The sequence below is a fragment of the Artibeus jamaicensis genome, unplaced genomic scaffold, assembly GCF_021234435.1.
Source record: "Artibeus jamaicensis isolate MK-2021 breed Jamaican fruit bat unplaced genomic scaffold, CSHL_Jam_final contig_475, whole genome shotgun sequence".
Taxonomy (NCBI): domain Eukaryota; kingdom Metazoa; phylum Chordata; class Mammalia; order Chiroptera; family Phyllostomidae; genus Artibeus; species Artibeus jamaicensis.
The window spans coordinates 950,402-964,431 of NW_026521852.1; the positions used below are offsets into that span (position 1 = coordinate 950,402).

The 14,030-nt window shown below is 38.0% G+C and overlaps 1 protein-coding gene across 1 annotated transcript in view; it reads right to left on the reverse strand.

Annotated features, from left to right (window-relative positions):
* The window catches only part of CR1 (complement C3b/C4b receptor 1 (Knops blood group)), a 133,135-nt gene that overhangs the window by 105,594 nt on the left and 13,511 nt on the right, over window positions 1-14,030 (reverse strand). Inside the window, 2 exon segments of the mRNA XM_053667902.1 lie at window positions 11,402-11,501; window positions 12,076-12,255. Coding sequence (XP_053523877.1) covers window positions 11,402-11,501; window positions 12,076-12,255 — 280 coding nt within the window.

Genomic DNA, 14,030 nt, shown 5'->3' on the forward strand with positions numbered 1-14,030 from the left:
TGACCTTGCTGGTCTGTGAAACATTTTGGGGTGGCAAGGACTTAGAGTAAATTTTTTCAGTCTTTTCTATAAAGAGATATACACATAACATGGATATCAACTGTCACATATGTTTGGCTAAAATGGATCGGGTCCTATAATTCACAGCTGTGTGAGTTCTCCTCTGACTTCATAATTCCCGTACATCCCAGGCTTCCTTCCCCACGCTTCTCTCTGCTTCCACCTCTGGAGTCTGTCCCTGTTGTCTTAGGGCTGTGTACTCCAGTTCACCCAGCAGCAAAGCCCTGTTTTCCTATATGTGTCTCCTCCAAATGCACTTTCTCAGAGCATTTTTGTGTGTGTAATTTGGGGGCAGTTTTAGGAAGGTATTACACTGGGGAGTGGTTACCATTAGGCATTTTATTCTCTCTGTTGTTTTTCTATTCCTACTGCTCTGAGATGGGGCGGGATAAGCCGAAAAGCTATAAAACAAGTCCAAACCCTCCACTGCCCTCCTCTATATAACTCCCTCCATTTTGAACAGAATCTTTTCTGACCCCCGGGGCTGGGATAAGCCTGAAACACAGTAACAAGCAACTTCCCCTTGCCTTGCACAGAACAGCCCCTTCGGAGATTCGATTTTACAATTATACAATGTCTATCCTAAGAGGAATTCTGGTTTATAACTTTTTTCTATCTTCTTATATATGTATGTATGCATCTTAATTATATATATGTGACTAATAATGATTTCAGTTGGAAATTATGTTTGACAATTTTTTGTCACACTGAGGTTACATCCATTAAAATAATATGTTATTTATTGTTGTGTGTTAGGAAAAAAAATGCTTGTATTCCATTCATGATATTTACTCCTTCCATGCTTTCAGATCATATAAACATTCTTGGAGTCCTTCATCTTCCTCTTTTTATTTCAACTCAATATCTGATCCATTCAGAAGTTTTGTCATCTCTACTTTTGTAATATATCTTGAATACGATCAGTTCTCACCTCTCTAACTGTAGTTCAATGTTTCTCAACCTATACACTATCAATACCTTGGGCCATTAATTTTTTGATGTGAGGAGAACATCCTCACTTCAAAACATGTGCATTGTAACATGTTTTGCCATGCCCCTGGCCTTTACCCACTAGATGCCAGTAGCACCCTTTCAGCCGGGACACCAAAAACATTTGCAGAGATTGCCAAATTGGGAACCACTGTTCCAGTGCTGCCCAGAGGCATCTTTCACCTGAACAAAAGAATAGCCCTTAACTGACTTCACTGTTTCATTTGCCCTCCAACAACACATCCGTCATGTGACAGCTAAAATGAGACTTTAAAATCTCAAATCAGATCATGTTGATCCTTTGTTTAAAATCTTCTAATGACCTTCTGACAAACTTACACTGAGTACAAAGTCCTTGCTGTGGTCTGCATAACCATTCTATAGATATAGGATACATAGAATAACTATATTCTATATATAGATATATAGAAGAGCTAGATCGCTCTGGCTATCCTTCAGACCACTTTTCCTATCACTTTTTTTTTTCACTCACCCTGCTATAGTCATACTGGTTTTCTTACTAAACCTTCACAGCTGAAATAACATTTCTCTAGCAAAGCTTTGTCATTGTCAGGATGCAACTTCCCCATATAGCTCAGTCTCTCACTCTGTTAAAGTCTCCAAATTTTACTAACTCAGTGTTACCTCCTCTGACTTCTCTATGTCCCTGTGGCTGTCTATTCCTTCAGCCTATATATTTTCCTTCATAGAAGTTCTCACTCTCATATTACAATATTACTTATTTATTTAGTGTCTGTTCCCCCCACTATAATTTAGCTTCATTAAAGATGAACTTTCTTTGGTTAACTGATATATTCCCAATCCCCACAACAGTTCTGAGCACAGAGTAAGTACTCAATAGATGTTTATTACCCAGATGCATAAATAAATACAGTTTCATAGAGTACAGTTTCATGTACTATTGAATATATTTGCAAATTCAAAGTTGTTAAAGTTTTCTTAAGTCTATGTATTGATGGTGGGCCATAAATATATTGTGATTAACTTTAGAATTTTAAAGTATGCAAGTGAAGATTTCCAGGATAACTTTTAAATTAATATAAACATAGGCTATAATTTCTAAACTAGTGAAGGAAATAATGGAATAAGAATATGAAACCCAATCAATACAAAATATGTTCAGAAAGTATGGAAAACATTGAGCGAAAGTAGTCTAATGTAAAACACAAAATAAGATGGTAGGCATTAATGTTAAATATTAGTAATTACATTAAAAGTAAATAAATTCTTTAGTTTTAAGGTAAAAATGATCAGATTGGGTGAGAAAATCTAAATAAGTTGTTTACTATAGACTCACCTACAACAATGACACAGAAAGGTAAAAAAGTAAAAAAAAATTAAAAGCATGAAAATAAAATAAAATATTATGATTATATTAAAAGTACAAATACTTTAAGTCTACACACAAAATTGATACATGCAAAAAGCAATGCTTGAGAGAAATGGAAACCCTATATAATATCAAACTTTTAATACTCTTGGAAGAAAAGCAAGTGTTAAATGTGTATGCACCTAATTACATAGCCTCAAGAATACAGTAAAAACAAAAAAAGACAAAAAGGCAAGATAGACATTGAAAAAATTACTAAGTAAGGACTCTGTCCAAGATGGGGGCATTGGTAGATACACTGTGCCTCCTCTCACAACCAAAAGAAGCATAAAAACAAATTTTTAAAAAACCCAACCAGAATTGGCAGAAAATCGAACTGTATGGAAGTCCGACAACAAAGGAGTTAATGAAGAAACGTTCATCTAGACTGGTAGGAGGGGCAGAGATGGGCAGCTGGTGTGGAGAGGACTCACGACAAGGAGGTGGCTGGAGGACCAGGGCAGTTGGCAGCTGGTGGAGTGGGTGGTCCCACATGTGCATGCCGATAAACTGGGAGGAATAATTAGGGAGTAAGAGAGACCATGCAACCCCGAGTTCCAGTGATGAGACATAAAGCCTCAAAACCTCTCACTAAAAAAACCTGTGGGGGTTGCCACAGTGGGGGAAATTCCCAGCCTCATAGGTGAATTTATTGGAGAAATCCACAGGGTCCTAGAAGGTACACAGACCCATCCACCCAGGAATCAGCACCAGAATGATCCAATCTACTTTACAGAGGCAATTACTGAAAGCCAGCCCAGAGCTGAACAAGTGGCATTGTTCCCTCTTGGACTCCCCCCATACATATAGTACCACAATGCAGTGACATAGGCTGCTCTGCCCTGGCAATTATCTAAGGCTCCACCTGTTACTATGTAACAGGCATGCCAAAACAAAAAAAAATGGCCCAGATGAAAGAACAGGTCAAAGCTCCAGAAAAAATACAACTGAGTGATGAACAGATAGCAAACCTATCAACCCATCAGTTGAAAACACTGGTAATCAGTATGCTCACAGAAATGACTGAATATGGTTGCAAAATAGAGGAAAAAGTGAAGGCTACTAAAAGTGAAATAAAGAAAAATGAACAGGGAACCAGTAGTGATGGGAAGGAAACCAGGACTCAAATGAACAGTTTAGACCAGAAGGAAAAAATAAACATTCAACTAGAACAGAATGAAGAAACAAGAATTCAAAAATATGAGGAGAAGCTTAGGAACCTCTGGGACAACTTGGAATGTTCCAACATCCAAATAATAGGGGTTCCAGAAGAAGAAGAGGAAGAGCAAGAATTTGAAAATATAATGAAGGACAACTTCCCCAATCTAGCAAAGAAAATAGAGCTACAGGAAGTCCAGGAAGCTCAGAGAGTCCCAAAGAAGTTGGACCCAAGGAAACACACCAAGGCACTTCATAATTACATTATCTAAGATTAAAGAGAAAGGGAGAATCTTAAAAGCAGCAAGAGAAATGGAGACAGTTACCAAAAAAGAGTTCCCATAAGACCATCAGCTGATTTCTCAAAAGAAACCTTAAAAGCAAGAAAGGGTTGGAAAGAAGTATTCTAAGTCATGAAAGGCAAGTACCTACATCCAAAATTACTCTATCCAGCAAAGCTATCATTAAAAATGGAAGGGCAGATAAAGTGCTTCCCAGATAAGGTCAAGTTAAAGGAGTTCACCATCACCAAAAACTTATTACATCAAATGTTAGAGGGAATTATGTAAAAGAAAGAAGATGATCAAAAATATGAACAGTAAACTAACAACTAACTCACAACTATCAACAACGGAACTTTAAAAATAAAAACAAACTAAGCCAACAACCAGAACAGGAACAGAATCACAGAAATGAAGATCGCATAGAGGGTTATCAGCAGGGAGGGGGAGGGAGAAAAACAGGAAAAAGGGTACAGTGAATAAGGAACATAAATGGTAGGTACAAAATAGACAGGGGAAGGTTAAGAGTAGTATAGGAAGTGGAGAAGCCAAAGAACTTATATGTATGATGAATGGACATGAACTGAAGATGGAGGAATGCAGATGGGAGGGGGCATGTAGGGCAGAGGGGACTAAAGATGGGACAAATGGGTCAACTGTAACAGCATAATCAATAAAATATGTTTAAAAGGGAAAATTACTATACAAGATTTGATAGATCAAGCCTGTTTTAGAAAAAGAGCACACTTTTCTGATTCTATAAGGACAAATTTGATGTAAAGCTAGACAAGGACAGTATAAGAAGTGAACATTATTAGGTCTATCACTCATGAGCATGAAAGAAAAAGATTTTAAACAAAAATGTTGTAAAACAAATCTAGCAATATAGAAAAATATTTATTATACTTTTAGACCAAGTTGGTTTCCTCACAGATATAATGTTTAATCTGTTAATGTAATTTATCACAGTGACAGATTGAAGGAGAAAAGTCATATCATCTCTAATGATACAGAAAATATGGTTAATATAATTCAAAATGCATTCAAAATAAAAATTTTAGCAAATTAAGACTACAATTTTTATAGTCTTTTTTATTGATTATGCCATTACATTTGTTCTATTTCCCCCCCTCCGTTCCCCTCCACCCTGCACACCCCTCCTCCACCATTCCCCCCCTTTAAAGACTATAATTTTTAAAAAGGATACATAGGAAAATGCTATAACAAACTTTGTATTTAATGTTGAGTCATTGAAAGCTTTCTCCTAGGGATTGAGAATGAGACAAACTGCCTGCTATCAGCTTTGTGGAGGTCTCAGACAGCACAAGAAAGCAAGACAAAGAAATAAAAGGAGCAAGAACTGAAAAGAAATAGGCAGGTCAATTTTTATTTTTCTGAGAAAATTCCATACTGTTTTCCATAATGGTTGTACCAGTCTGCAATCCCACCAACAGTGAACTAAGGACCCCTTTTCCCCACAACCTCTCCAACATTTGTTGTTTGTTGCTTTGTCTATTATAGCCATCCTGACTGGTGTAAAGTGGTATCTCATTGTGGTTTTAATTTGCATCTCTCTGATAGCTAACGATATCGAGCATCTCTTCATGTGTCTCTGGATATTCTGTATGTCCTCTTTAGAGAAGTGTCTGTTCAAGTCCTCTTCCCATTTTTTAATTGGGTTCGATGTCTTCCTAGAGTGGAGTCGTGTAAGTTCTTTGTATATTTTGGAGATTAAACCTTTGTCTGAGGTATCATTGGCAAATATGTTTTCCCATACAGTTGGTTGTCTTTTTAATTTAATACTGTTTAGCCATGCAGAAGCTTTTTATTTTGATGAGATCCCATTTGTTTATTCTTTCCTTTATATTCCTTGCTGCCTTTTGACCCAGCAATTCCACTGCTAGGATTATACCCCAAGAATCCTAAAACATCAATTTCAAAGAACCTATGCACCACAATGTTGATAGCAGCACAATTTACAATAGTCAAGAGTTGGAAGCAACCTAGCTGCCCATCAGTAAACGAATGGATCAAAAAATTTTGGTACATATACACAATGGAATTCTATGCAGCAGAGAGAAAGAAGGAGCTACTACCTTTTTCAACAACATGGATGGAACTGGAAAGCATTATGCTGAGTGAAATAGGCCAGGCATTGAAGGACAAATACCATATGATCTCATCTTTGACAGGAAGCTAAAGAATAAAACAAACAAGCAAACAGAATAAAAACAAAGACACTGAAATAGAGAACAAATGGGCAGCGACCAGAGGGGAGAGGGAAGGGAACTTAAGGGAAAAAAGGGGGAGGGATTTTGAGGAACAAGTATGAAAGACACAGAGATGAGGACTGGGGGGGGGGGAATAGGAGGGAGGGGGGAGACCGGGCAGGGGGGTGGGGTGGGATGGGAGAAATAGATAAAAAGAAATGTACTTGAAAAGTAACTAAATAAAATTTAATATTAAAAAAAATAACTGAAAAGAAATAAATGAAATTGTTCTTATTTGAATTTATGGTTATACCTATAAAAATGCAAAAAATCTATAGTTAAAATATCATAAACTCAAAAGACAATTTAGTAAGTTTTTTTGCATAGTAAAACAATATTTAAAAGTCAGTTGATCAACAAAACAAACAAGCAAGCAAAATACAACCAGAGACATTGAAATAAAGAACAAACTGGCAGTAACCAGAGGGATGGGGGAGAGGTAGAGTGGGGGCTAAAGGGGAAGGATTGTCAAGGAACATGCATAAAGGACACATGGACACAGGCAAAGTGGGGTAAGATCCAGGGTGGGGCCAGGGGGAATGGTGGGGGGAAAATTGAGACAACTATACTTGAACAATAAAAAATAAATAAATAAAAATAAAAAGATTTTATTTTATTTTTAGAGACTGGGGAAGGGAAGGAGAAAGAGAGGGAGAGACACTTCAATGTGTGGTTACCTCTCATGTGCTCCCTACTGGGGTCCTGCCCCGCAACCCAGGCATGAGCCCTGACTGAAAATCAGACTGGCTACCTTTTGTTCTCAAGCAGGCACTCAGTCCACTGAGCCACATCAGCCAGGGCTATGCAGAACCATTTAAATTTGACGTACTACCATTTGTTTGTTTTTTCTTTTATTTCCTTTGCCCTATGAGATATATTGGCAAAGGGATGTCTGAAATTTTGCTGCCTGTTTTCCACTAGGTCTTTTATGATATCATGAGTCATATTTAAGTCCTTTATCCATTTTGAACTTATTCTGGTGTATGGTGCAAGTTGGAGGTCTAGTTTCATCTTTTTGCATGTACCAGCCCAGTTTTCCCAACACAACTTATTGAAGAGACTGTTTTTACTCCATTTATGGTCATGCCCCTTTTGTCAAATATTAACTAACCATAGAGACATGGATTTGTTTCTGGGCTCTCTATTCTGTTCTAGTGATCTATGTGTCTGTTCTTATGCCAGTACCAGACTGTCTTGATTACAGTGGCCTTCTAGTATAGTTTAATATGAGGTATTGTGATCCCTGAAACTTTGTTTTTCTTTCTCTGTATTGCTGAGGCTATTCAGGTTTTTTTGTGTTTCTATGTAAATTTTTCTAATACTTATTCTTGATCTGTGAAATATGCTATTGGTATTTTAATAAGAATTGCATTGAATCTATAGATTGCCTTGTTAGTCTGAACATTTCAATAATGTTAACTTTTCCAGTCCATGAACATGGTATATACTTCCATTTATTTGTATCTTCCTCAATACCTTTCTTCATGTTCCATCATTTTCTAAGTATAGGTCTTTTTTTACATCCTTGGTAAAATTTATTCCTAAGTATTTTGTGTTACTTGTTGCTATAGTAAATGTGATTTTTTTCTTAGTTTTTCTTTCTGATAATTCATTGTTGGTGTACAAGAATGCCCTCAATTTCTGAATATTGACTTTGTATCCTGTTACTTTGCTGAATTCACTTATTGGGTCAAGTAATTTTTTTGGTGGAGACTATAGGGCTGTCTATGTACACTATCATGTCATCTGCACATAATGACAGTTTTACTTTCTGCTTTCCAATTTGGATGCCTTTTATTTCTTTTTCTTGTCTAATCACTATGGGTAGAACTTCCAATACTACTTTGAGTAATAGTGGTGAAAGTGGGTACCCTTGTCTAGTTCCTGATCTTAAGGGAAGCACTTTTAGTTTTTACCCATTGAATATGATGTTGGCTGTAGGTTTTTTATATATGGCCTTTATTATTCTGAGGTATGCTCCCTCTATTCCCACTTTGCTGGGTGTTTTTATCATTAAATGGGTGCTGGATTTTATCAAATGCTTTTTCAGCATCTATTGATATGACCATGTGATTTTTACCTTTCATTTTGTTTATATGATATATTACACTTATTGATTTGTTAATGTTATACCATCCTTGCATGCCTTGATAAATCCCACTTAATCATGGTATATGAACTGTTTAATGTATTGCTGGATCTAGATTGCCAATATTTTGTTGAAGATTTTAGCATCTGTGTTTATCGGAGATAGTGGCCTATAATTTTCTTTCTTTCTTGTGTCTTTACCTGGGTTTAGGTTTAAAATCACACTAGACTCATAAAAAGAGTCTGGGAGGCTTCCTTCTTGATTTTTTTTGAATAACAAAGCATGCCATTTGTTAACAGAGATTATTTTAATTATTCCTTCCTATCTTGATATCATTTTTTTCCTTTTTCTTCCTCAACGTTCCTGGCTAGAGCCTGTTGTACAATGTACTGGAGAAAAAAATTTTGTAGCTGTGGATCATGGGAATAAGCTTGAAAACCATTGTTTTTCGAGAAACTTTTACATATGTGTGCTAGGAGACACAGGTAAGTATGTTTATATCTGGAATGCTTACAATAGCCAAAATAAAACAAAGTCAAAAGAATACAATCTCTAACAAGCAACCAAGGACAAGTAAAGAAGTTGTGGTATACCCATACAAGAGAATTCCATCCAAAGTGAAAAGGAATTGGCCACAACAACATGGGTGAGCATCAGAAGGAAACTGTTAAATAAAAAAGCAAGTTGCAGAGAAGTACATATAACATCATTCTATTTATATAAAACTAAAAGTACACTGATTGTAATTATGCCTGAAAGAAAATAAAAAAGAAACACCAGGGGATGACAAACACAAAATTCAGAATGGTGACTACTTCTGGAGAGGTGCTAGAGGTGGAGAAATGATCATTGGGAAGGGCACACAGGAGATTACAAAGGTGCTAGTAATGTTTCTTAAGGTGAATAGTTTATACACTGAAGTTTATTATATTGTTACTATTTTAATTTTTCCCTATGTTATTTTGTATGTATTGTTAGTAAGAAAAAAACAAAGCAGAAGGTAAGATATAAGGTAAAGCAGCCTCCCTACTGCTTTCCTAAATTGGCTATCTTTCCTAAGGATAAGCCAAGAATATGTCCCCAGTGAATCCTCACACTGTGAGCACTTTTGGAAAGGTGCTCTAAAATTAGATTTGCCCATTCCCCACATCTATTCCATCCTCCTAAACAAACTACTCTTTCCCACTTCCCCTTGAATCCACCATCTCCAGCTCCTGATTATTGGAAACTGCCCTGCCTGGTTTCAGGAGTTGTAAACCCCCAGTGGCTTGGCTGAATGAGCGACCTTCGGACCTTAAGCCATTAAGGAAACAAAGTTTATCTCCCAGGCAGGAGTGCTGCTTCTGCTCCTTTTTCCATAACTGGCCTCCAATGCTTGATCAGTTAGCCAATGACGGGTAAGATCGCTCAAGGGGGGATAACCTATGACAGGCATGATCATGCGGTGGGCCCAGGGAAGGACTTGGGGGGCTATGGAGAAAGGGGGTGATGGACCCTCGCCCCTCAGCTTTGATGAAGCCTGAGTCCTCAGATTGTCTGAGAGAAGTCTCTGAGTATTCCTTGGCTTTCTACCTCCTCTGCCTGACTTAAGCCTAACAACAATGATGGAGGGCAGTGCAGCCCTGTGCTAGAAAGGGCAGGCTCCCTGGGTGATAAGGCCTGAGAAAAAATATGTAATATCCTGTGAAACCTGCTTTACTAGTAGAATGCTCTTAGTTAAATGATAAAGGCCAGAGCAGAATATGAGTCTGTTTTCCTTTATAATTAATTTGGCACTTAATCATTGGAATTGTGCTAATTGGAATCTTTTTTCAGTCACCTTCTGACTCCTTGCAGGAGGAATCAGAGGAGTATAATTAGAAGCGGAAACCTTGCACTTACAAAATAAAAAAGGGAGAGATGTCAGGAGCCAACCAACAGCTGTCCTTTGACATGGTCAGGACCGATGAGATGCATCTGCACAGCAGAGGCAACTGTGGCTGGATTCTCTGTCTATCTTTCCTTGCATGTCTGTCTTTGCGATTAATAAGTGGTGGGAATTTTGGACACCTGTATTTCAGGTCCAATGATCTGCAGAATTCCAACGAAGTTGTACAAAATGATTTCTTGGCTGTAGAACAAAAGTTCCCTAGGATGGGGTAGCCCCTGAATGTCTAAAAGTTGATGGAGTAACAGCCCCTCCTCTACCTTGGACAGGAATTATATTAATGGAATTAGACAGGTAAAGAAGGAGGAGAATCTGGTTAACTATTACAAACCAAGCACATAGAAACAATTGCTAAGGAGTTAGAGTCCAAAGTACATAAAGTAAGATTCTAGACAAGAGGATAGATAGCTAAGTTAGATACCACAAAGGCCTCATAATAAATTTCCTATAACCACTGTTCAGTCTAGCCTATCCTTTTGACCCCTGCCAAATTCTAAGAACTTTAATAAATATCTATTCATCAGTAAGACATTTAAAACTCTGTACATACACCTATTTCTAATTGTCTGATTGATGGCTCTCCTGGTCTAAACAACCTTTGTTTAACATAACTGAATCTGTGGAATTTCCTGTACTTTTCCTAGTTACCTCTGTATTATTTTTTTCTGGTTAACTGATCATGCCATCCATATACCTGTTCCTTTAATGTTATGCAACAATCTCTATAAAAATAAAGCTTAAATCAAACTGTGTGAGTTCGGTTAGACCCACAGAAGCTGGCTGTTCTCCGGCATCCAATCTGACTCTTCATTCATTGCCTGGGCCATCCATCCTTCAGGGACCTGAGACTTGCTGAGGTTGGACCCCAGCACCTGATGCTTTGAGGTAATAATATATTCGTGGGTCAACTAGTGTTTGCTTCATTTACTTCTTTGGAGAGCTGGTCCTCCCCATATAATGAATGCTTCATTTGATTTTAGGTACATTCATTTGATATACAACATGCATCCCCCCAATTTTGTAGCATGGATACAGATTTTTCTTATTTTGAAAGATTTGTTTAATCATTTTAAGTGCAGTTAAATGCTTAGATTGAAGCCACCACCTCCACTTACAAATCTTACTGGTATGTTTTTAATAGCCAAGTTGTTTAATTCTCCTATCTAATATTATTCTTTAGAGATTGGTTTTATAATTTTTAAACTATCACTCCCCAAAATGCTACTGCCAACTCACCCTTCATTACAAGAGTAATTAATAATTGATCCAAACTGGGTGCCTCCAGTTACTTCCATTTTGCCATTTATGGGTTCTGGAGGAGATCCACATGATTTACCTATGGGAAAGAAGAAGAATTTGGGGACTGGGTGTAGAAGACTCTGAACTTCTCTTTGTACATAAAGACCCAATCTGGCTGTAGCTTACTCAAGAACATTTGTAGTTCTAGAGATTATACCACATTGGGGAATTTCCCAAGACTGCCACTTTCAAAAAGCACCTCCTTCCAGTTCTGTCTCCTCCCCACCAGTGCCTCTCAGAAAAATGTAAACTTTATTTGTTTACTCTGTGACTCAACCAATGTAAAGGTCTCAGCATCAGGGCTTTTGTCCCTGTCTGCACTTTTTTTGCCTTCCCATTAATTTCAGCTGTGAAATGGCAGATCCTATTAAATAGAGATTTTTTCTCAATTGTGCCTTATAATGATAGCTTCTCAAGCAATGAACTTGTAATAAAGGTACCAGGCACTCAAAGTAGTAGGAAGCTCTGACCTACAGGAATAACGCTCACATCTGCTACTGCTAGGAGAATTAATCAAGTCATAGGTGCCTTCGTTCCAAAAGTTGAACAACTGCATAGATCTTATGGATGTTTAACTGATACAGAGGAGTTCTCAGTCCAGAGTTGCTTACGTGAACAGGTTCGATGAGGTTTTGACCAGGCCGAGTTTTCTAGGCAGGTGATAAAGAAACTTCTCTTCTGGAAACCAGGGCGGCATTCATACTGCAAAGATGTTCCAATGGGAAACTCATCTGCATTAATTGGCCTTGTAGGTCTGGCTGTTTCAAAATAAGCTGGGGGTTTGCACTGACCTGAAGATCAAAATCACAGTGAAATCAAAGTCAATGCAGGAACTTCTACTCCACCTCATCTTTTCTCCAATATGCCTTAAAGATATGATCAAAGAAGGAAATGAACACTTTAATAATGGTAAAAGGATTGCTTCCCTTAGTAGTAACTTTAGAAATGAGCTTTTTAAATCAATTTCTACCCATTTAAAAAGTCCATGCTGGCCCTGTGTGGCTCAGTTGGTTGGAGTATCTCCCCATACACGAAAAGTCTGCAGGTTCCATCCCCAGACAGGGCACTTACCTAGGTTGTGGGTTTGATCCCTGGTCAGGGCACATATGGGAGGTAACCCATCAATTTTCTCTCTCACATTGCTGCCTCTCTCCCTTTCTCTCTCACACCAATAAACATATCCCTGGATGAGGATTTTTCAAAAAGTCTACTCTATTTTGAATGCAGTTAAGATATATATATTTCTGTATCTGTATTCCTATCTATTTATAATCTATTTCATCTGTATCTATATATCTAATCTATCTATTCTTTCATTGAAGGGAAAATTAATTTATAGCTTCACATTATAGTCAGTCAGGAAGTCCTAGGCTCTGGCTTCATCTATTCCATCCTCCTATGTAATAAGAAAAACTCATGCATTTCACTAACCATCTTCACTCTCAGTAGATCACCCAGAACTGATGGGACTGTAAGCTTCTTCTCTGGCCTTCAGTAGCAGTCATGACTGTTAAATGATGTTATCAAGCCAATTACTTCAGCAAAGGGAAATTTAGTACAGATTTTGTATACAAATCTCAAGAACTAAAGCTAAAGCTATACATTATGAGTGCATACATTTTATAATGAATATCTGGAATAAATATTAGACTAAATTACTTCCCCTTGAGACCTAAAAGGTTTAAGTTAAAATAATAAAACAACACTTAGAGTTAAACAACATGTAATCAGGAAGAAATATCTGTTGGAAAAGTGTTATTTTATTCTATAAATATGTTCTCTTCTGTTTTGATTAATCTTGTGTTTCTCCCTACACACTCTATTAATTAATTCAGATAATGGAGAGTAGATTCATTTAATTTTACTAGAATTTAAATAATCGACTTTTCATTTTATCAATTGCTCTTATCTTTATTTCATCTTTACTGATATTTTCTTGAGTTTATTTCCTGAGCTTTATAAAAAATTTATTTCTTGATGCTGGGAAGATGGCGACGGAGTAAGATGGAGCTGATACTAGCTCCTGTACTCATGAGTGAAAATCCTGGCAGATCTATAGAGAAACAGCACAATAAACCATCGGTTACCCAGCATTTATGAAATTAAAAGACCAGAGATTGTGACCGACACTGAAACACCAGACGGCGGCAGAGTCAGCTACTGGAGTTGGGTCTCACGTGGCCCCTGTGCTGCCACCAGAGCAACAGGCCTGGGAGCTGGGGAGTCAGGTACAGGAGCTGGACACTCCAAGCCCCTGTGACGGTCCTGGGACACAGAGGAGTCAGGAACCGGAGCGGGGACACCCTTGTACCCATGCCATAGCTACCAGCCTGGGCAACGGAAGGGTCAGTTGCAGGAGCTGGGACACCTAAGGCCCCTGTGACGCCGCCATAGAGACAGGCCTGGACGCTGAGGAGCCAGCTACGGGAGCCGGGAGGTTTGCAGATCCTGTGCCACTGCCATAGCGACAGGACTGGACACCAGGGAGTCAGGTACAGAAGCCAGGACTCTCCAAACCCCTGTGACGCAGCAGAGGAGCCAGCTACGGGAGCCAGGAAGCTCTCAA